This window comes from Ambystoma mexicanum, chromosome 3p, assembly GCF_040938575.1.
Source record: "Ambystoma mexicanum isolate Mex_15411 chromosome 3p, UKY_AmexF1_1, whole genome shotgun sequence".
Classification (NCBI taxonomy): domain Eukaryota; kingdom Metazoa; phylum Chordata; class Amphibia; order Caudata; family Ambystomatidae; genus Ambystoma; species Ambystoma mexicanum.
Genome location: NC_090925.1, coordinates 834,803,662 through 834,828,151, shown reverse-complemented (window position 1 = coordinate 834,828,151; position 24,490 = coordinate 834,803,662). Strand labels below are relative to the sequence as shown.

Genomic DNA, 24,490 nt, shown 5'->3' with positions numbered 1-24,490 from the left:
AAAAGCAGCTGAGGGAGTGCTCAGTGTTTCACTGGGCTGGCTCCTCGGCTCCTCCATAATGGGTGAGGTGGCCAGGCGGTGGACGCCCCCCACCCATTATGGATGAGCCGGCAGGCTTGGACTGGCCTATAGGGAAATAGGGCAATGACCGTACCAAAAATGCAAAATGCTAGTGTAAGCCAGTAAAAATGGGCCACTTTTTTGGCCAATGTGGGCCAGTTTGAGGAGTTACTTCACTATGCAGCTAGTAGTTTTGACCATTGTTGCTGAATAAATATTCTTTAAATATCACCATTTGTTTACATTTGAACAAAAAACAACCCCTTGGGTACTATTCAAACAGTCTATGACTAAACACTGAATATCCATTTGCAACTGCTGGCCATTTTTTCATTGGTGCCTAAGACCGTTTTATGGCCCAGTCTGACCATGTGAGCTGCCCCTCCCCATTTCCTCCAATCTAAAAAAAAAAAAAACCAGTTTTTAAGAATTCTTTTTTATTTTTACATTTCATGCTGGGCTCTGGCACCCCCCCCCCCCCCCCGCCAAAGATCGCGCGCCCCATAGTTTTAAGACCTCTGGTCTAAGCCATGAGCCGCAAGGCTTAAATAAAATAGAAAAAAATGAAAACCAAATGCAAACGTGCAGGAAAAGCGCTGTGCAGCTGCTCATCAGCACCTCTAGTCCTCCAGAGAAAAGTACTGGTGGAGGAAGCCAGGTAGATGCGAAGGCGGATCAGGCAGAAGGTCTGTCCACACACTCCAATCGGTAACCTCTCTTTTTATAAACTAAAATGCTGCTGTTCCACCACTCTCTGGTGCCACCACCTTCCAGCAGAGATGGCATCCGACAAACATGAAGGCAATGCAACTCAACCTATGTGTATATGACGACGTGTTCAAACATTGAATAGAAACATGTTTTCAAATGTACCAATGTAAAGGGTCCCATTAGCTTCCATAGCTTCCTCTTGCGTACTCTACTTGTCATTTTCTTTGTCTCTACACCCCAATTGATTGGAAACATTTATAAAGTGCAATTCTTCCCTGAGGATCTCCAAGGGTACCTTCTCATGCGCTCCTTTTTTCACTTACTCGTAATGTTTTTTTAGGTGTCCTTCTCACAACACCTTTTCACTTGCTTTCTCACCCTTTTGCTTCAGTCCGCTTTTTCTAATTCTGATATTCATTTCTCACACTCCACACATCCTTCATCTTCATTCTCTCTTGCATTTTACCGATCTTTTACCCTCCATTCCTTAATCTTATTTTTAATCTCCCCCTAATTCTGATAGACTATTTCACTCTTGTGGCCCTACGTTCATTTCATTCTCTCGCTCTTAATCTGCTCCTCTCTCTTGATCCACCTCACATCCCTTGCCACTGCATCGGCTCCTCCTTAACTCCTCTATTAGTCCTACTCTGTCTCTTTCTCACTCTCTTTCTTCCTCACTCCCTCGTCGCCCACCTTTATCCTAATTCCACACCGCACATGACAAGCATTCACCCACGCCTCTTGCTCCGTGTAATGTCTTTGTATGTCTCTCCTTCTCCTATCAGAGACCAAGCAAGAACTGGAGGACCTGACAGCCGACATTAAAAAAACGGCCAACAAAGTGAGGTCCAAGTTGAAAGGTAAATAGAGACGCCGCCCTGCATGAATCGCGAATGATGGCGTCCGGCCACAAAAACCATTATACAAGCACGTAATAACTGAACATGTAACAGGGATTGAAAAAAAGATCTCCTGAGAAGTTGCTAGAAGGGCCACTGGGTAACAGGGATCAGCCAGAAAACAGGAGCTTCCCCTTGGGAAAGAGAAGATAGTGCATAGCATGCTGGAAATATAACCTCCACCTGAGATGCCAACTGCAAACTGTTGTCCATCATACAGGGTCTGAAATGAAGGGGAGATCTGAGTTATTTAGCTGCTGCTTCTAGCTCAGCAGGGCCTGGTTAGCTTAACCTCAACAGCTACCAGTAGCTACTTTTGACTCCCCAGCCCAACCGATGCCAAACAAACACACCGATGTGAATTTAACGCTATATGTTTGAGACAATCTATAAATAAACATGAGGATGCATCTATATGTCATTCAACGCATAAGGGGGCATAAAAAGTGGACAACATTATTAGTTTGCATTTTATGCCCGAGTTAGATTTACAAAGCATTATGTACTACCTCCTTGTTCCCCAGTGGTTGCTCCTGGTCACTGGTTAATGCCGGATACCCAGGAGCTGCTTTTCGCTCCTATTTACCCAATCTCAATTTCAATCCCTGATTATATTGAACTCCTCATGCCTTAAATGTCTTGTTGGTGTGCTGTAATGCTCCTTTAAATACATTCCTTAACACAGTGCGATAATGTCACAAAGGTTTGAGGTATATGGCGCCAGCTGGCCTGGGGAGTCAAAAGTAGCTCCTGACTGCTGTTTGTGTCAGGCTAATTAGGATCTTCAAGACTGCAAGCTGGAGTTAAAGAGCAGCCAGAAAATGCGATCCCTGTAATGCATCCGAGCCTACAAACTGACCTCAAATAGTGGACAGCCAGGCTGGTTAAGATGTCCACCGAACTAGCTATCAATAACAATTCACTGGTGCGGAGACACGCGGGTGGACATGGTTAAACACATTCATTCTATATAGTATTCACGCCTGCAAAGCAGGGGAAGTAGTTTGAGAAACGGGGGAATAGGGGACGCAGAAGGTTGAAGAACCTTTCACAAGGGTCAGATAAAGTTATTCTAGCAATGGAAAATGGAATTTGATTTAAAGAATATGGACAGGCTCCAATATATTCAATTATGGCACTGGTCCTTCATCCATCAAATAAGGAGGTGGCATGGCATAAGCTTACTTCCTTTGAGAAACTGCCATTCACTCATTAAGGAGCCGCCAATTTAATAACCTCATTCTAAGAAATAATGGTTCAAAAGGTGGTGTCCCATGACATGGAGCACTACAAAAAGGTGAAATAAATCATTGGATATGAACCGATCTGACGATAAATGTGAAGGGGCTGGAAAGACGTGCAAAGTAAGTAATCATGTTTCTGTGTAAGTCAGTCACTCACAGAGAAGCATGGTTAAAGGTTATATGTGGATAGCATCTGACTCCAAATATATGTTATGCAATGTTTCTTCGGGTGGCAAACTTATGCTGGAGGAATTGTGGTCTGAGGGGAGATCCACGACATGTTTGGTGGTCCTGCTGTAACGTCGGAGGCTACTAGACTGGAAAGAAGTAGCAAACTCAATGAAGAGTCTCGTGGGCAGTCCCGTTCCAAAAACCCAGCGTCCATGGCGTTGGCCTTATGAGTAGGGGCAGAAACAGGGTGGTTGCCTTGGTAGTGCTGGATACAGGCACTGTTGACTCTTACAGCCCGGCAAGTGATATCCTCATTGTGGAAGATACTGGATCCACCATCATATTTACTTTGGCTTTAGAAGATATGGAAACAGCTGCCGATAGATCAGGTAACATATTGTTGGTTATCGAGCAACCCCAAATTGCTGTCTAAATGGGACAATGTGGTGAAATATCTCTCCTCGGACCACATGCACTTATCATAGCCCCGTTGGCTTTCTGTTCTAAATGTCCTTTCCTGGCACCCAGAAGTAGATCTAGACCCGCTACCCTAGACCAGTTTTCTGTAAAACATGTAGTAATTGAACCAGACATCCAAAGTTAGAACCATTAGATGGGATAGGGATGGAGCAGTAGGGAGGTCAGAGGGAGGGCACGGGTATATTGTTATATTGCTATCGAACGCAGATTAGTAAAGCATTCGAGTACAGAAGGAACTGTACCCCAGAAGAACGCATGAATTGTAGTTATATATAAGTTAATTCCTCTGCAGGAGGTGATGTTCGTTACTTTTTATGTTGTTCATTCGTTTCTATGACCAGTTTTTTGTTGTCGTTTTGTATTCATGCAAACTTCATCAGAAGAAGTGCCAAAAGAAGAAATGTGTATTGTAGCCACAAAAGCTGTAGATCCAGAGGCATTGATGTCTCTAACCCATGTGGATCTAATTAAGGACTGAAATTATAGTTTTAGCTGGTCTCACAAATTCCAATAGGCATGCAGGTCGAGTTCCTTATTTAACAGTCAACCTAAGAGAAATGCACTCACTCCATGGCGCCGGGTGACAAAAAAAGTATCAGTGCGTTCTGTAAAATAAATGTCTTCCCCGCAAAGTAAATGCATCAAAGTGAATAACCACGAAGTAATTCACTTGGATGAAACAAATGAACATGAAATATACTTCAGGGAGTGACATTGGAGCCAGGACATGGTCTAGGGAAGGATACTGTGATTGGTAGAGTGCAGGCATGAGGATGAAGGATGTCTTGGGTTGCCTGTGGTCTCCTGCAGAAGGGATCAGACCTTGCAGTTTCCATTTGCGCACAAACTTTCTCCACCGGCAGTGGTGAGGCAGGCTGAAACATGATAGTCTGGAGGGTTGCCCAGAGCAATGCCAGTGGTTATGATTTGCATATTAGAGAAGGAGGGGCCTCTTCTCACATGGGAACTGGGGAGTAATCATACAGCAAACGGTTACCATTGGGAATCATTTACACAATTATTTCATAATAGTTAATGTTCACATGAATGTGTTAATCAAGGCAATCAGTCATCTTGCACTAATATTCTGCTGATAATGTTGCTCTTCGACTGCTGCTGTGCACCTTCTAACTACATCTATGTTTGTAATGTTTTTGAATGTAATATTGTAACACTAGCACAAATAGGTATGATTGAATTTTGATATTCATCATTAATAAAAAAGCACTTGCTATTCATCAGCAGAAGAATATTGTTACAAGATCACTGATTGCATCAATTAACACTTCCATGGAAACCACGACCATACAATAATTGTGTAAATAATTCCTAATGGGAGCAACTTCCTGTAGAATAAGTGGTTATGGTGTATTCAAAATCCCCCAGCCGCCCATGTTCAGTTGTGTATTCCTTTGTCTTTAACACGGTTTGCTTTTTATCTGCTCTCATCAGCCATCGAGCAAAGCATCGAACAAGAGGAAGAATCTAACCGCTCCTCGGCTCATCTCCGGATCCGAAAAACACAGGTAACACCCCTGCCTGACTCCCACACTCACAGGGTCCCACAGCCCCATCCTCAGCACTCTTGAACCCCTATTTTCCGCCACATCATTTTATAGTTTTCTCTGCCTCTCTTTTGAACACAATCGGCATGTTTCTAATCTTCTACACCTTTCCATGGTTTCTTTTTACTCCATCTCTTGTATTCCAAATTTTATTTTCTATTGTGGAGCTCAGTCCTTTGTGTATTGTGCGTTTTCTTTATCTTTTAGATTTCATCAACTTCCCAACTCTTTTTTTTTGTTTTCCTTCTGTTCTTCCCCTTTGGCGTTTCTTATTGTATTTATTCTTTCTTTCCCTTTAACCCTCATTTGCATGTTCCCTGCCTTCCATTTTACACTATCTTTCTTTGATCTGATTATTTCCTGATTATTATTTGTTTTGCTGTATTTTGGGTTTTCTGCCCTTTTTTTCTTTGATTTATTTGGGTTTGCTTTTTGTATAATCTTTTTCTATCTTTGTACTCATTATTTTGTTTCTTTTCACATATCCTTCTTTTTGTAGCCCTTTGTCTCTCCCTTCTTTTTTGTTTGCTGGTTCTTTTACACGTATGCATGTTAAATGTGCTTATTCTCTCTTGCTTATTTTTTAGTCTTTTTTTAAATGTTTCCTCTTTCCTGCCTTCGTACTCATTGCTACTTGTGGTCTGTTTGTCAACGTTTTGCTTGCTTGCATGTCTTTTGCAATGTGTTCTCTTTTGCTCATTCTTCCCTCTATCTTTTCTCTTTTATGTTATTTCCTCACTGTAATTCTGACACATTTCTCATTCCTTTTCTTGTTTGCTTAATTATTCTACATATTTGTGTTATCTAGTCTTTTTCCTCATCCTTGCTTATACTCTCTCTACTTTTGTAATATTTCCTGTCTCTCTCATCGATTCTTTGTCTGTCTGACTCGTGGTTTTTGCTTCTTCTTTTTTGTGTATTGTGTCTTTCCCTCCGTTTTGCTTGTTTTGCTTCCTGTATTCCACATATTGCTTTCAATGTGTCATGTTTTGTTATTTTGTCTATTTTTTGTTATTATTCCTTTTCTTGCATTCCTTCTTTCTCATCAGCCATTTCCTATTTTCTTTTAAGTGATATTTCTCTGTGTAACTTTAATTATGGTGTCTGCTTTTTTTCTTTCTGATTTATTCTGTATGCTTTATTCTCTTGACTTGTGCTTGAAATATTTGTTTTTAATAGTATGTTTGTATTTTTTCTGCCGTTTTGTTGCTGCTCTGTCTGTCTCCTCGCACTGTTAAGTAAGCTGGTTCCCCATAGTCTGTTGCCTACTGTCCTTTTCGAAGAGCTCCTAAAAATGGATGAAGTTAAAAGCGTCCCTCTACTGGTCACCATCAGCTCTCCACTTAGTATTGGGATTTCAGGTGCAAGATAGTTGTTTGCTAAAATTCTATGCGCTCATCAGTCTTTATTAGTCCCAGTGAATTTGCAAGGCTAGTAGAAGCTCACATGGACATTAGAGACTTCGCCGGGAAAAAACTGATGACAGCTTTGAGAAGTAGGTTCTCATTCCATCACAAGGAGGAAGCAGGATCCATCAAGTGTGAATAGGAGCAAGAAAGTGATAAGAGAAGTAGAATGCTAGCTCTATAGCCTCAGCTCGGAAGTGTGGCACAGGATAGGCAGCAAAGTGCTGCAGCTGATGCCAATACAGCATCAAGTGACACACCCCAGATAAGACCGTTGGTCATAATATATCATGATATGGCTTGGAATGTCAAACCAGTGCAGGCTAAAGAGCAGACCACATGTGTTCTCTAGCAAAGGAGTCCTGAATGAGTCAGAGGTATTAGATATTCCCAATGTTATTTACTGGGGCACCCAGATAGAGGAGTTTGAAGCTGATCCAACCATAGGGACTTTACATTTTTTAGTAAACATATTTTATAGCAGCAAACAAAAGCTACAGCATGGCATGTTAAAGGATGAGTAGTGGCTACACAATATAAGTAATAGAAAAACTAACAAAATTGGGCTCAAAGTCAGGATATTAAGTGGCAGTAACATTGTGCCTTGGCATAATGATCAAGACATACAAAGAACATTTTAATATCAACCCAGTAGGAAAGTCACTAACCAATGAGGTGGGTAGCCAGTGTTCGGAGAGGGAGCAGCCCGTGCAGTGGGGGAAAATGGTAGTGCCAGGACAGGCAAGGCAATCTGCACCAGTCCCAGGTCTGAAAGGCAGTGTCACACAATCAAAGATGTCCAGGATGTCAACATAGATAGTCTTATGAGGTAGTGAGATGACACCATATTCCCCTGGTATTTTTTCTCGCACCACGAGCAGCTGATCCTCAAGTATCCAATCATCTACCACAAGTCTCTGCCTCTGCTGTTGTACAGGCAGAATGAACGTTTTGCATACTATAGGAGTGCCCAAAAATCACAATTGTTGGGGTGCGTTAAGATGGCATTTGGAGTCAAAGTAATGTAGGAGTGTCACTTGCGGGAAGCACTGAGTGTGAACATCTGGGGCCATATATGCGCAGTCTAATACCTCCCCAAAAAGGACTCAATCCTGGAACATTCAATCCTAATAAGTGTGTCAATGACCCAAGAATAATACACAACCCCCACCGGATGTAGGACAATGTTAGGTCCAGTTTCACCATTCTAATTCACGTTCAATAGTTTCAAAAGACATTCCTCTGCTCTTGCTGATTCAGGTGGACATCAAGTTATGAGGTAAGGAAGTTGTGACCTATCTTCAGCAAGGCTGCTCCACTAATTTTACAGTTACATTCCTCACGCCATCAAAGATTGCAAGAGACCGCTTCAGGGCTGAATGGCAACCCTGAAAAGGTTGTCCCTGTGTATAGCCGGCACATAGACCCACATGCTTAACAGCTTCTGCACCCACCTTACGAGTCACTAGATGAGCTTTTCTGAAGATGATTTCCATCAGGGTGCCATAATGGCGACATTTCCGCTTAGTCAACTTAGGTTTTATTTATTTTAGAATTCAAAGTGAAGCATGTTGCCACCAGATTAAACAGAACAAGGGGGGGTCTGGGAATCTCTCTACCAGCACGAACACAGCCCAATGACCTGTTCTTGGGTGAATAACTCCTGGGAGAGACTTTACCAAGTCTTTAGCTCACTGTCCCTTTCACAGAGAAGAAATGTCCCTGCATATCAGCCTTTGTCCTGCCCACGGGCAGTCCAGCGCCGAAATGCTAGGCAATTCTCCTCTGAACAAGAGTACCATCACTAACCCCATACACGTGTTTCAGCCTTGTTGGGCATCATCAGTGAGGTGAAACTGTTGCCTCTCTAAGAACAGTGAGCAAGGGGTCCACGTCTGGATCGCCCTGTTAACTTAGGGTGAAACCCAAAGTTAATTTATCCAAAACAAAGGGGGGGTCTGGGAATCTCTCTACCAGCACGAACACAGCCCAATGACCTGTTCTTGGGTGAATAACCCCTGGGAGAGACTCTACCAAGTCTTTAGCTCACTGTCCCTTTCACAGAGAAGAAATTTTCCCCGCATATCAGCCTTTGTCCTGCCCAGGGGCAGTCCAGCGCCGAAATGCTAGGCAATTCTCCTCTGAACAAGAGTACCATCACTAACCCCATACACGTGTTTCAGCCTTGTTGGGCATCATCAGTGAGGTGAAACTGTTGCCTCTCTAAGAACAGTGAGCAAGGGGTCCACGTCTGGATCGCCCTGTTAACTTAGGGTGAAAACCAAAGTTAATTTATCCAAAACAAAGGGGGGGGGTCTGGGAATCTCTCTACCAGCACGAACACAGCCCAATGACCTGTTCTTGGGTGAATAACCCCTGGGAGAGACTCTACCAAGTCTTTAGCTCACTGTCCCTTTCACAGAGAAGAAATTTCCCCGCATATCAGCCTTTGTCCTGCCCAGGGGCAGTCCAGCGTCAAAATGCTAGGCACTTCTCCTCTGAACAAGAGTACCATCACTAACCCCATACACGTGTTTCAGCCTTGTTGGGCATCATCAGTGAGGTGAAACTGTTGCCTCTCTAAGAACAGTGAGCAAGGGGTCCGCGTCTGGATCGCCCTGTTAACTTAGGGTGAAACCCAAAGTTAATTTATCCAAAACAAAGGGGGGGGTCTGGGAATCTCTCTACCAGCACGAACACAGCCCAATGACATGTTCTTGGGTGAATAACCCCTGGGAGAGACTCTACCAAGTCTTTAGCTCACTGTCCCTTTCACAGAGAAGACATTTCCCCGCATATCAGCCTTTGTCCTGCCCAGGGGCAGTCCAGCGCCCAAATGCTAGGCAATTCTCCTCTGAACAAGAATACCATCACTAACCCCATACACGTGTTTCAGCCTTGTTGGGCATCATCAGTGAGGTGAAACTGTTGCCTCTCTAAGAACAGTGAGCAAGGGGTCCGCGTCTGGATCGCCCTGTTAACTTAGGGTGAAACCCAAAGTTAATTTATCCAAAACAAAGGGGGGGGGTCTGGGAATCTCTCTACCAGCACGAACACAGCCCAATGACATGTTCTTGGGTGAATAACCCCTGGGAGAGACTCTACCAAGTCTTTAGCTCACTGTCCCTTTCACAGAGAAGACATTTCCCCGCATATCAGCCTTTGTCCTGCCCAGGGGCAGTCCAGCGCCCAAATGCTAGGCAATTCTCCTCTGAACAAGAGTACCATCACTAACCCCACACACGTGTTTCAGCCTTGTTGGGCATCATCAGTGAGGTGAAACTGTTGCCTCTATAAGAACAGTGAGCAAGGGGTCCACGCCTGGATCGCTCTGTTAATTTAGGGTGAAACCCAAAGTTAATTTATGCAAAACAAAGGGGGGGGGTTCTGGGAATCTCTCAGATTAAACAGGGCAGCATTTCAAGACACCATCCAACAATTATACTTGCCACAAGAGCTTGCAACCATTCCATCAGAAATTGACATCCAAGCAGAGTAAAGGGATGGTGCCAGTTATGCTCAGGCAAGTACACCATGCCTCAAATGTATGGGTCACCATTTATGGGCAGCCTTTTCCAGGCACCAAGCCTATTTCTGGAAAGCAATGAGCTTAGATAGTATCATCTAATGCCTGTTCAAGAGAGAGCCATGTCGGTATCCTGGCCGTGGCATCCCAAAACCAATGGTGGGAAGCTCATAAAGTAAAGCCAACATATCAGGCTGCGAGATGTGCCATTCCAAAGCCCCCATAGCTCATTGGTTTGTAGAGGATACTATTCAGGGATTTGTGGAACAGGCACGTAATGTGCTTTAGCAGGTTTTTAAAGAGACAGGAACTGGCAAGGAGCCAAATCAAAATAAGAATAGAGGCAGGAAACCACATTTGATAGTGATGAACTTCTTCCAAAGTGACAGATTTAGTATGCCACATTTCGAATGGATTGTGTCCTCTAACGTATTCCACATCTTTGACATGTAATGTCCACAGCTGTGTACTTCGGCAACTTTTTCGGCAGAGGGTGTCCTGCGTCGATTGCGTCGGGACGGAGGCCTCCATCGAGGGCGACGTCACCGGATGTTATAAATAGGACGCACAGCGCCTGTAGCCTCAGTTCTGTTTTTTCCACAAACGTGTTTGCTTCGGAGATTCGGCGTGCCTCGTATATTCCTCGTGAATATGTCTTCTTCTTCAGCCCCTCCGACTCCGCGGTCTGGCTTCAAGACTTGCAAGGCTGCAAGTCGAAAATGTCGATTACCGACCCGCATCGCATTTGTTTGTGGTGCTTGGGCGAGAGTCACGACACTGACGACTGTTCCAAATGCCAGTCACTGACTGCTCAGGCCTTGCGGGAGCACAGGGAAAGCTTCAGGTAGGTAGGGGTTCTGAACCCAGTAAGTCCCGTAAATCTAAGTCCAAGGGGATGTTCACCGACGACTCGAGGGGCGATTCTCCGCGTCAGGAGGAGTGCCAGGGATCTCGGTCCCGGAGTGGTTCCCGCCATGCGTCCTCCTCGTCTCGGCCTTCTAGGAAGCGATGTCACCAGCCGCCTTCCCTGTCCTCCTCGGAGGATGGAACTGCGAGGAAAGTGGCTTGTCCAACAAAGTCCTCGACTCCAGAGGAATGGGCTGCCTTTAGAGAGCAGATGTTAGCAATTTTTCAATTGCAGGCACAGTTCCGTCCGCGCCTTCGGATGAAGCCGACAAGGAACAGTCTCGTACTGTGGCTTGCACGCCTTCGGGCTCAGGTCCTCGACGCAACTCTCTAGCGGGAACCTTCGAGGTCCCGTTCGGACAAGGTTCAGGATAGTGGCAAGAGATATGCTTCCAGGTCTCGGTCCTCGTCTAAAAGCGAGACCACAGAAACCTGGTAAGGGCTCGAGGCTGGCGTCAACTTCGTCAACGCTGTGTCCGTCGGATAAAGACGTTGAAGCTTTGCCTTTGTACCTGCCCTCGGCACCATCAGCACCGTTATCGACGTCGACGCCGAAGCCGTCAGCGCTCTTGACGTCGAAGCCTTCAGCGCCCTTGACGCCATCAGGGCTTTTTGGCCCAAATTTTCCAGTGGAGATCCCTGATACTGTGGATCCTCCAAAGAAGGCTAGTTCTAAGTCTGTGAGGCCTGTGGTGAACTCCAGACCCTCTTCTGTCCTGAGGCAAGGCTTTTACCTCCCTCTGGATGACATCTATGAGGAGGAGGAGAGGTCAGACTTCGATATGGACCCTGTTGAGCCTGATGCGGCTCCTGTCTTTTCTGTAAACAGTCAGTTGGAAGAGTTGAGGCAAACTCTTCATGATGCCAGTAGTGTGGACACTTCTCCGGAAGTGGAATTTGGCAGGCTTGAGCCTGGGGCTCATGCTGAGTCGTCCTACAGGAGGCTCATGGCTAGGGTTATGGAGTATCTGGCTGGTCCAGTGCTCCTGAAGCTTTTGTACAGGATGATCTCACGGACATCTTGGATCAAGGTCCGTCCTCTGACCCGGTGTTACCTTTTCATCTGACTTTGCAGAAAAGGGTGGCGGCTGCTTGGCAGTCACCGGAATCTCTTCCGGCTGTGAAGAAATCGTTTACCAAAAAATACCGCCCTTCTGGTAGCAACTCCAGCTACCTTTCATCTCAGCCCACTCCCGAGAGTTTGGTGGTTCAGGCGGCTACAGCCACCTCAGGGTAGGAGGCATACCCTACCATCCCTTCGGATAGGGACAACAAACGCTTTGACGATTGGGCATGCAAGGTGTTTTCTGCGGGGAGTATGGCGCTGAAATCGGCCAACTCGACTTGAGCCTTAACGAGATTTTCACACACTCTGTTTAATTGTGTTTCTCTAGCGGCTGAGCATATTCCCGAGGGGGAAGAAAGGGATGGGTTCCTTGCTCTCGTGCAAGATGGCAAGGATGCCATGTGTGAATCCCTTCAGTCGGGTTTGGACATGCCCGACAGTGTTAGCCGGTCCATGGCTGCGAGCACCGTTATACGCAGATTTGCGTGGTTGCGGAAGTCAGGTTTTGCCCCAGATGTGCAAGCCCGTCTTTTGAACATGCCCTTTGATGGCGCGCATTTGTTTGGCAGCAAGGCTGACGAGAGCCTTGAGAGGTTGCAGACCTCGAAAGCTGCAGCATAATCTTTAAGCGTAGCTGTGCGTCAACCTCCACCTTTTCATCCTAGGAGACAGCAGTGGAGGTTCTTTTCGTTACTACTCCTCCTTTGGTAGAAAAAGAGGAGCCGCCAGTCAAAGGGGTCAGCGTAAAAGTACCTGTGGTGGTCGGGGAAATAGAGTGTAACGCTCACCTGACTCCCACGGGGCGCTGGCCTGGTTCACGCTGCTGTGACCTCGTCTAAGGTGATGCGCAGGGTTCGGAAGACGGACTGGACCGGGCCCCAGATCTGGCTTGTCTGACTCGCAGAAGTATCCTTCTGTAGGTGAGAATATGGGGTTAACTGCCTGCGGGGTAATGCAATCGGCCTCCTACTTACCCCTCTCACCCTCCACAAAACCCTTCTGTGCTTCCCCGTAGCGTCTCACCTTAGAGTCTGGAAGGAAGAGCTCTCCATCCTGCTTCTGATGCAGGGGCGCGTTGGTATCCAGTTACGTCACTGGATTTTCGGATGGGTGAGAACCAAACTTGCTTGGCTTCCAGGTAAGTTTTCTATAAGTGGTTCCCCTTGTGTCCATGCATTAATGTTCTAATGCTAGTGTCTTTTTCCCCATAGGGGCCGGGGTACGGAATGCTGGGGAACAGGCACCGACCCAAGGTGAGCGGTGAAATCCTTGTGGAAATCAGGTAAGTCTTTAATGAGTGTTTTGGTAATGTCTTTTCATTCACTCATTAACGCTGATGTCTTTTTCCCCTTAGGGGCCGGGGTCCGAAAATGCCTGGATGCGGCGCGGACCCGAAATGAAAAGGGAATGAACCAACAGGTAAGTCTTGACATGGAGTTTTAGCTTCCCTTTTCCCTTCTTTCTCTCACCTTGTTCTTGTCTTTTTCTCCCTAGGCGCGGGGCGCGACTGCGAATCCAGATGGTCGCTGCTGAACATGGAGGCGCCCTGTAAAGGTGAGTAGAATGCGGCGCCGCAGTGATCGATGCGATGTGCTTTTAAAAATAAATGTCTTCCTTTTCAGGATTGTCGGCGAAATGTCTCTGGGATGCAGATTTAGCAGGTGAGGCCTTTTCCTTCTTCTGTTCTCTTGTTCCCTTCCTTTGCAGGTGATTCAGGATGCTGGCAGGTGTGGCAGAAGTTAAGATGCAGGAGCAGACACGGTGAGCGTCCAGCTGCTAGATGCAGAACAACGAGAAGCACGTGTGGCTGATCGGGTGTGGTTTAAATAGCCTTGGAAGAAGTTCCTAGAATGTGTCCTTCCTCCAATCAGGTATGTATCCTTCCTCGACCACGCCCGGGTGGTAAATGAGTCCCACAGGTAAAGTAGTTCCTTTCAGGCCTCAAGGAGGCCGGGGTTCTGCAGCATGGTCTGCATCAGGTAAGTGCATCCAAACACTTTCATAATGAGCCTGGCGCCTATGGCGCCAGGACTGATGTTTTCTATGAGCCTGGCGCCATAGGCGCCAGGACGCTGTCCAAAGGGCCCCTATAAGGGGTTGCTGGGACCTTCCCCGGGGACTTGATGTCCGCTTTCGGGGACGCAGGGCCTGAGCCGGCTCCCCGGGAGCGGGCATCGTGACAGCACTCCCCCCCAAGGCCCCTCCAAGGTTGTTCCCTCCGGGGGTTTTGGTTTGTTTGGGAAGAGTCGGTGGAATTTCCTGACTAATCGAGGTGCATGCACATGGTCACTGGGTTCCCACGACCTCTCCTGAGGTCCGTACCCCTTCCAATCAATTAGGTAGAAAAGCTTTGACCTAAACATTTTTTAATCTAAAATGTTCTTCACTTCGAATTCGGGTTCCCCATCTATTTGAATAGGTTCTGGAGGTTTGAGTAGTCGGGTTCCGGGGACCACTGGTTTCAGAAGTGACACATGAAAAACAGGGTGAATTCGCATATTAGCTGGTAAATCAAGTTTAACCGCTACTGGGTTAATTATTGCTGTATTAGAATAAGGTCCCAGATATTTTGGGTTAAATGTTCGAGGCCCTTTGAGCGGTAAATGTCTGGTAGCTAACCACACTTGATCCCCAATCTGATACGGAGGTGCTTCGCTCCGATGTAGGTCAGCCTTCTCCTTGTATTTTCTCTTGGCTTGTTGTAAATGCGTGGTTGCCTCTTTGAAGGCTCGGGTAATGGTAGAATGAAGATGTTCTACTGCGGGCACTCCGAGGTTCTGAGGTGAGTCGAGGTTTGAGGTTCGAGGGTGATGTCCAAACAAGGTATAAAAATGACTATTGCCAGTTCCAGAGTGTACCGAATTATTATATGCGTATTTGGCTATCCAAAGAATGTCTTTCCAGTTGCTTTCAGATTGCTGTAACACACACCGTAAGTACTGCTCAAGGGTCTGATTTGTCCTCTCGGTCTGACCATCGGTCTGAGGGTGGTGACTGGTCGATAATCTTACGTCGATTTGTGCCATTTGACAACATTTGCGCCAGAAGTGGGAAATGAATTGGCTTCCCCGGTCAGAGATTAGTATAGATGGGAATCCATGTAGCCGAACAATATTTTCGAGGAATTCTTTGGCTAGGACAGAAGCTGAAGGTAAACCTTTCAAAGGAATGAAGTGGGCCATTTTGGAAAACAAATCCACAATTACCAGAATGGTATTGTATCCCGAACAAGGAGGCAAGTCCGTAATAAAATCCATTGATAGGGTGTGCCAGGGTGCTGGCGGTATGTCTAGAGGTTGAAGGAGACCGGCTGGTCTTTTCTTTTGACCTTTATTTTGGGCGCAAACACCACAGGACATCACAAAAGATTTAACATCTTTTCGCCAAGAGGGCCACCAGAATTGTCGTTTCACCTTTTCCATTGTCTTGGCAATACCGGGGTGTCCCTCTATTAATGTATCATGATAACCTGAAATAACTAGTTCGTGTAAATCCTTGTGCGGCAGGAATAAGCGTACTTGGTAATAAGGTAAACCATTATCTATGGTAAAGTCTGATCCCTTTTGTATCCAATCCTGTAGGACTGTAGGGTCCAGGAGTTGTTTCACTCTGACTTGAATGTCTTCAAGCGTCTGTAACAAAGTCATGCCTAGAATTCTCTGTTCGGGAATTATTGGTACTGGTTCTGAGTTTGTATCAGATTCTCCCATTCCAATTCGGGATAAGGCGTCTGCTTTGCCGTTCTTGCAGCCAGGTCGATAGGTAATCACGAAATCAAATTCAGCGAAAAACAAAGCCCATCAGAGCTGCCGTGATGACTGAGCCTTGGCGGTTTTCAAATACTGTAAATTCCGGTGATCAGTGATCACCGTGATGGTATGTCGAGCGCCAAGCAGGTAATGCCGCCAGGCTTTAAAAGCGGACTTTATGGCTAACAGTTCTTTGTCAGTGATTGCGTAATTAATCTCTGGTGCCGAGGATTTTCTGGACCAAAATGCTACGGGATGCAGTTGGTTGGTTTCAGGATCTCTTTGAGACAGAACTGCTCCCATGGCTAGGCTGGATGCGTCAGTTTCGACGACATACGGGAGATCTGGACGTGGGTGTTTCAATATAGGTGCGGAGGTAAACTTAGCTTTTAAATCCTGGAAGGCCTGCTCGGCTTCTTCAGACCATTCAAAACATTTATTTTTCCTCAAGAGTGCAGTAATGGGTTGTACTATGCGTGAAAATTCCGGGATAAACCTGCGATAGAAATTGGCCAAGCCGAGCATGCTTTGAACCCCTTTTACAGAGCTAGGTGATGGCCATTTGAGGATGGCATCCACTTTTCTTGAGTCCATTCGGACTCCTTTGGGTTTCAGGATGAAACCGAGAAACTCAACTTCTGTGGTATGGAAAACACATTTCTCCAGTTTAGCAAATAGTTTGTGTTGGCGCAGTTTTTCCAGAACTGCTCTAACGTGTTTTCTGTGATCAGATTCCGAAGAGGAGTACACTAGAATGTCATCGATATAGACGACAACACAAACATCGATGAGTTCCCGAAGGACATCATTCATGAAGAATTGGAAGGCAGCAGGCGCATTGCACAACCCGAAAGGCATTACCTGGTATTCGAATAATCCATATTTTGTACGGAAGGCTGTTTTCCATTCGTCGCCTTCTTTTACCCGCACCAGATGATATGCCCCCCGGAGATCTAACTTGGTGTCTATGCAAGCGTCCTTCACCTGGTCAAGGAGTTCAGGAATCAGAGGCAGAGGATAACGGTTTTTAACCGTTATCTGGTTCAATGCGCGGTAATCGATACAAGTTCTAAGGTTGCCTTCTTTTTTAGGCACGAAGAACAAAGCCGAGGATGCCGGGGACTTTGACGGGCGAATAAAACCATTGGCGAGGTATTGATCCAAATATTGTCTCAAATGCAGGTTCTCAGGTTCGGTAAGGGCATAAATCCTGCTACAAGGGGGTTGTGCACCGGGCACCAGATCGATTTGGCAATTGTACGATCGGTGAGGAGGTAACGTGTTGGCCTGTTCCTTTTGGAAGACGTCCTGAAAGTCCTGGTATTCCGGAGGTAATTGCATGGAGGCAGAGGTTACAGATGCTAGATTAATCTTCAGGTTTTCTGGGAAGCATGTTTGTGCACAATCCGGGAAGGTTATTCTCTTAGCTCGCCAATCAATTCGAGGATTATGTGTCTCTAACCAAGGAATTCCAAGAATAACCTGAAACTGTGGAGCCTTGATTACATCAAACACAACTGCCTCCCGATGGCCGTCAAGACCAATAAGAGTCACCCCAGTAGTGGAATGTGTTACCGGTCCAGAGGCAATTTCAGTTCCATCGACTGTGGTGATGACATCTTTGCTGGTTTTAGGACGGAGAGGGAGGTTAATCCTAGAGGCCAATTCACGATCCACATAGTTTCCAATAGCCCCACTATCGATGTATGCCTTTATTGCATGCAACCGCTTAGGCTTTTCTGGATCTACGAGAACCATTGGCACAATGAAATGCGAGGTCTGAGAGTTAGTTTTCAAGCTCGGCAAGCGGACCCCTACGCTTGTCGGGCTGAGTCGTTTCCCGAAACAGAGTCTTCATGGTTTTTATCAGCGGCTCCTACCGCTTTTCGGGGCGGTTTTGCCGGGCAATCTCGTAGAAAGTGTCCAGAGTTACCACAATAAAGACATAATTTTAACTGCCGCCTCCTTTCACGTTCCTTTTGAGTTAAGGGTTCTTTAACCCCTCCAATTTGCATAGGCTCAGAGACATCAACTCCCTTGGGGTTAGCATGGGTCTTGACCAACACCCGGGTCTCAAACCTGGACCGATCTGTTTTTCTGTTTTGAAGTCTGTGATCCAATTGGACCACTAAGTCTTTATATTCTGTGCATTCTTGGGGCAGATTTACAACTTGGGCCAAGACATCTTTAAGTTCTCTGCGTAGACCTCGATAAAATAACGTGACTCTTTTATCCTCTGGCCATCCCGTTTCCACAATTAGTCTATTAAAGGTTGCAAAATAGGATAGGAGGTTCTGATTGCCCTGTCGCAGGGATAGAAGTTCGTCATCCAGAGCCTGCCCCTGAGAGTGTCGAGCAAATAACCTTTCCATGCTTGCTTGAAATCCTTGAAAATCACGGAGAATCGGGTCATCTTGAGTAACCAGTGGAACTGACCAATCGGCAGCGCAGCCGCTGAGATATGGCAATACAAAGGCTACTTTGGTCTGATCATTAGGGAAGGCCCCAGGTCTGCATAGGAAGTGCTAACGGCACTGATTCATGAATACAGCGAATTGTTTGGGGTCCCCAGCAAAGCGTTCAGGTGGGGCCAGCGGCATGTTTCCAGGTAGATTAATCTGCACAGGGTTACTGGGAACCACAAGAGCGGGGTTCCCTCCGGAACAGGGTAGAGGAGTTTGTCCAGCTTGACCTTGCAAAAGCTGTCTGGCCAGTTCATCAGTTCTTTCCTTTGATATTATTAATTCCCTCTTGAGGGCATTAGTCTCTTGACGAGCGGCATGTACTTCGGCCCGTAATTCCCCCAGTAATTGGGCCAACTGATCAGTCTCAGAAGTTTCCATAGCGCCTGGGTGGGAATTTGTAGGAAGGCTTCGCGTTCTGTAACGCTCACCTGACTCCCACGGGGCGCTGGCCTGGTTCGCGCTGCTGTGACCTCGTCTAAGGTGATGCGCAGGGTTCGGAAGACGGACTGGACCGGGCCCCAGATCTGGCTTGTCTGACTCGCAGAAGTATCCTTCTGTAGGTGAGAATATGGGGTTAACTGTCTGCGGGGTAATGCAATCGGCCTCCCACTTACCCCTCTCACCCTCCACAAAACCCTTCTGTGCTTCCCCGTAGCGTCTCACCTTAGGGTCTGGAAGGACGAGCTCTCCATCCTGCTTCTGATGCAGGGGCGCGTTGGTATCCAGTTACGTCACTGGATTTTCGGATGGGTGAGAACCAAACTTGCTTGTCTTCCAGGTAAGTTTTCTATAAGTGGTTCCCCTTGTGTCCATGCATTAATGTTCTAATGCTAGTGTCTTTTTCCCCATAGGGGCCGGGGTACGGAATGCCGGGGAACAGGCACCGACCCGAGGTGAGCGGTGAAATCCTTGTGGAAATCAGGTAAGTCTTTAATGAGTGTTTTGGTAATGTCTTTTCATTCACTCATTAACGCTGATGTCTTTTTCCCCTTAGGGGCCGGGGTCCGAAAATGCCTGGATGCAGTGCGGACCCGAAATGAAAAGGGAATGAACCAACAGGTAAGTCTTGACATGGAGTTTTAACTTCCCTTTTCCCTTCTTTCTCTCACCTTGTTCTTGTCTTTTTCTCCCTAGGCGCGGGGGCGCGACTGCGAATCCGGATGGTCGCTGCTGAACATGGAGGCGTCCTGTAAAGGTGAGTAGAATGCGGCGCCGCAGCGATCGATATGATGTGCTTTTAAAAATAAATGTCTTCCTTTTCAGGATTGTCGGCGAAATGTCTCTGGGATGCAGATTTAGCAGGTGAGGCCTTTTCCTTCTTCTGTTCTCTTGTTCCCTTCCTTTACAGGTGATTCAGGATGCTGGCAGGTGTGGCAGAAGTCAAGATGCAGGAGCAGACACGGTGAGCGTCCAGCTGCTAGATGCAGAACAACCCGAAGCACGTGTGGCTGATCGGGTGTGGTTTAAATAGCCTTGGAAGAAGTTCCTAGAATGTGTCCTTCCTCCAATCAGGTATGTATCCTTCCCCGACCACGCCCGGGTGGTAAATGAGTCCCACAGGTAAAGTAGTTCCTTTCAGGCCTCAAGGAGGCCGGGGTTCTGCAGCATGGTCTGCATCAGGTAAGTGCATCCAAACACTTTCATAATGAGCCTGGCGCCTATGGCGCCAGGACTGATGTTTTCTATGAGCCTGGCGCCATAGGCGCCAGGACGCTGTCCAAAGGGCCCCTATAAGGGGTTGCTGGGACCTTCCCCGGGGACTTGATGTCTGCTTTCGGGGACGCAGGGCCTGAGCCGGCTCCCCAGGAGCGGGCATCGTGACATAGAGGTGCCAAAGCCGCTCAGGCAGCTGCCTCTTTAGCTTCAGGCGCTGCCGCAGCCGCTCCAAAACAGTCATGAGGCCATGTCCCATGGCTCGCCAGTTGGGGGGCAGACAGTCTCAGCATCTCGAAGAATGGCGAGCTATTACTTCGGATGCATGGGTTCTGGATACCATAGCTCACGGCTACCACCTTCCCTTCCTAAAGCAGCCTCACAACAATCCACCGGGGAATCTCTCTTTGAAGCTTCCAGATCCGCTCCTTGTGCAGGAAATCTTGACCCTGCTAGAGAAAGGCTCTATAGAACTGGTGCCTGTAGCGGAGAGGAACAAGGGATGGTATTCCCCTTATTTTATTATTCCAAAGAAAGACGGGGGATTGAGACCCATCCTGGACTTGCGTTGGTTGAACAAACTTCTTAGGAAGGAAGTTCAAGATGGTCACTCTTTCTCAAGTCCTCCAGGCCCTTCAACTTCAGGATTGGTTGGTGTCTCTGGACCTACAGGATGCTTACTTTCATGTGCCGATTCATCCCAAGCACAGAAAGTACCTGAGGTTTGCGGCTGGCGACTCGCACTTTCAGTTTTGGGTCCTGCCATTCGGATTGACCTCTGCCCGAGGGTCTTCACCAAGCTAATGGTGATGGTGGCAGCATATCTCAGGCGAGGGGGGATTCACGTCTACCCCTACCTGGACAGCTGGCTGATCCATGCACGTTCTCCCGAGCAAGCATTGGATCACCTCGGTCTCACCTGCCGCTCCCTCCACAGGCTGGGCTTCTCCCTCAATTTCAAGAAATCGCATCTGACACCTTCCCAACAGCTATTGTACATCGGGGCTGTGTTGGGAACCTCCTTGCGGAAGTGCTCGCCTCCCAAGGTAAGGGCTCATCACATTGTGCAGATTGTGGACAAGTTAAAACATGCCCATAGTCTCCCAGCTTTCGAATTGTTAAGGTTGCTCGGCCTCATGGCATCCTGCATTTTTCTGGTGCCAGAGGCCAAGCTTCGGATGTGATCCCTGCAATCGGTTCTCAAGATGCAGTGGTCGCAGTTCTCAGGCAGATGTCGGATCCCATGCAGATTCCACTCTCGGTCTCCCAGGATCTTTTGTGGTGGGCCAACGAGGTGAACCTGATGAAAGGGGAGCCACTTTGGCCACCATGGCCGGAGGTGACTGTAGTGACGGACGCTTCCCTCACAGGGTGGGGAGCTCATGCTGAAGACTTGACCGCCAGCGGCCGTTGGTCTCCGTCGGACTCCAAACTCCACATCAACCGGTTAGAGCTGAGGGCCATCAGGCTGGCCCTGAATGCTTTTCTGCCATCTGTGCGGGGGAAGAGTGTCCTGATCATGACGAACAACACAGTGGCCATGCATTACCTCAACAAAAAAGGGGGGGTAGGGTCACTCCCATTGTGCAGAGAGGCAATGCACCTCTGGTTCTGGGCAATCCAGCAGGGAATTTCACTCTCGGCAGTTCATCTGGCCGGAGAGGACAATGCGGCGGCGAATGCTCTGAGCAGGCAGAGCACGATCTCTCACGAGTGGGAGTTGCCTCAGGCAGTCCTTCTGGAGATCTTCACCCTTTGGCGAACCCCACAAGTGGATCTCTTCGTCACCAGTGCAAATCACTGTCGAAAAAGCAAACGGCTCAGTCCAATCATCAGAAAGGACGTTAATCTGCGGCCGGGCTTCTACAGTAAAGAGAAACACGGCAAGTCATGCCATTGTACATTCTTGCCTTAATTCACATAAATGGTCATGTCGGGAAGAACAAAGGAGGAAAACACATTTCTGTTTGCCCTGAGTGATGCTGACTTGGACCCAATCTGGATAGTGGGAAATCTTTATGCCACCAAGAGGCTACCTATTTTAACCTAAGGAGGTAAAGTGAGAAGTGAAGACTATTCATGGTAGTGGTTAGTGTAGTCCTAGTCCACAGTCCCCTTGCCCTTGTACTTCTGGGTTGATGTGACGGATGGTGAACTATGGACTAGGTGTGCAGTGGTCACTAAGGTGAGAAACATTAATGTACACCTAAGTCCGGTCTCCTTTGCTCCATACTCCTGAGTGATTGGACGGCTTCCTACAGCAATGAAAGGATGGGCATACAACTGCAGAAGAACGGTTCATATGGACAGCTCAAGCCAACATATTCATGAGAACTGCCACCCCATCACTATTGAAAACAGTATGAGGCAAGTCCCAGGCAGCTGCCCAACACATGTCTCCCAAGGGAGCATACCTTTAAAATGCCACTGTGGCATGCTTTGCTCAAACAAGATGGACTTCCAAGCCTTTGTTATAAGGAATTTTCAAGATTTGGTGGCATTCTAAAACACATGAAACTATCCACATTGCCATGGGTGTTGCATGGAGACTCAAAGATAAGCCTTCCTGAGTCACAAAGAGATGATCCACCAAGCAGCGAATATCTTTTTTGGTATGTTCCATGGTTTAGTAAAAAAGATATGTGAAGAAATGGCCTGGTGCAGTTAAAAATTGGAAACTACTTTCTGCAAGTGACATGCCTGGCTATAGGCAGGGGTTACCTGATGGATCGCAGTTTTACCTACAGTAGTGGCTTCACCACATTGGCACTGGAGGATGGTCACTCCACCTCTCACATCATGGAGCACCCAATGATGGGACAACAGAGTCCCTTGTGGTACCAGGAGAGGGATTGGTGATGAGGCAGCATATGAGAAACACATTGTCCTTGATAGCGCCATGACAAAGCAGACATGCATGTGAGGAGACCAAAGTGAACACGTTGACCGGGTCCTTTAAGACGAGGTAACAGTATCTGAAATGGATGCGGATGCAGATCTTACTCATACATCAGTAATCAGACCGAGTCAGGAAGTTTGGCAAAATTCAAAGCTGTTTTAATAACAGGTTTTTAAAACAGGGAGTACAACAGACATCAATGGACGCTGCACAAAATTATCTCAAAATATTTCATAAAAAACAGTGCCTTTAAACTAAATATTCGTCATATGTGACGTCACACTACGTGGCAAATAAGAAAACCTACCAGAGATTGTGGTAGGTCAACAGGGAACATCTACATATACTTTCTATGGGATACAGGCACGTAATTGGGTCTCTAAGATCAGGTGGACGATTAAGCCCATCCCAAGTACAAGTCATCTTCTGTGTCAGTCTAATGCTCAACATACTATTGGCTTTTCAAACTATAGGGCTCCTTAATACGTGGCCCTCTATGATTGGTTGGCACGCTTGTACCCTTCTGGAATATTCCACTTGCTAGCAGCATGCAAGCTGTTACACCAGGTGCCGGGGGTTTGACATGGTCGTGCCTCCCCACCCAATTAGCCCAACATTGATCATCACTCCTGCGGTCTGCCATTCAATTAACTCCTTTGAACTCGGCCTTGCAGAGGCTCACTTTGCCTGAGAATAAAGAGAGTGTTGCATGGCCTTATCTTCTGGTCTCGATGTAGCTCGCCCAAAGTCTATTTTCATCTGAACATGTGACTGGAGACCACGGTTTTGAGCTCTTCGTTGTATTAAATACTATTAAATGAAGAAATCTTGGCACCCTCTGTGACTTTCGTTCCAACTCAAAAAGGAACTCTGCTTGCTTCTCACATTATTGTATCTTCTTGAGTACATAGCAAGGCTCTCGGCGGCCCCAACTCTTGACACTGGGCCATGCAAGCCTTTCTCGAATCTTCCTTCGCTGCCAGCTATCCTATTCTGCTGCGCCACACTTACATTCACGTGGTCCAAGTTTGCTAAAGAGCGTCATGGAACATCCAGTTGCTGTACATTCCTATATATATATATATATACATTGGCGAATCACCGCAATCTATTCACTACGTAGCCAGTCTTATGATTACTTTGTCTACTTGCGTTACTGCATCTGTACAATTATAAAATGGTTTTGTATTTTCTTTAGGGCTTCTCTGCACATGCAATCTTCATTTCGCTCCTGAAAGGTTGCTTACTTCACTACTTCATCATCAGCTTCTATAAGATCTATATTCTTACTTCATTTGCATCGCTTCTGGGTGCGTCACCTCTACTTCACGTGACGTCACCAGTCTTTTCTTTCATTTGTTTTCACACTTCTTCTGGAATTTCCTTCAGAAGATTGTCATTTCCCCAAGGATACATATAGGTTTTTCTCAATGGATACCTTGTTTCAAGGACTTTTCGCGATACAGGCACCATTATTGGCTTTGCGCATGTCGCAATTTCCGGTTGGCAACATATAGGCAGAATTGGGGCAGAACTTCCGGTAGAGGTACTTGGCTCCTCCTGTACACTCCCCCCTGTGGGCGATTCATCGACTACTCTCCCATCAGCCTTCACATCCAGACATTCTCGTCTGAAGAAATGTTTCTTTGGAGTCCATATCTTTATTACTCCCTTCATGCATTCTGCT

The 24,490-nt window shown here is 46.9% G+C and overlaps 1 protein-coding gene across 1 annotated transcript in view; it reads left to right on the top strand.

Moving 5' to 3' along the window:
- The window catches only part of LOC138580961 (syntaxin-1B-like), a 476,327-nt gene that overhangs the window by 319,549 nt on the left and 132,288 nt on the right, over positions 1-24,490 (top strand). The window contains exons 4-5 of the mRNA XM_069651920.1: positions 1,560-1,634; positions 5,021-5,094. Coding sequence (XP_069508021.1) covers positions 1,560-1,634; positions 5,021-5,094 — 149 coding nt within the window. The remainder of the gene's footprint in view (positions 1-1,559; positions 1,635-5,020; positions 5,095-24,490) is intronic.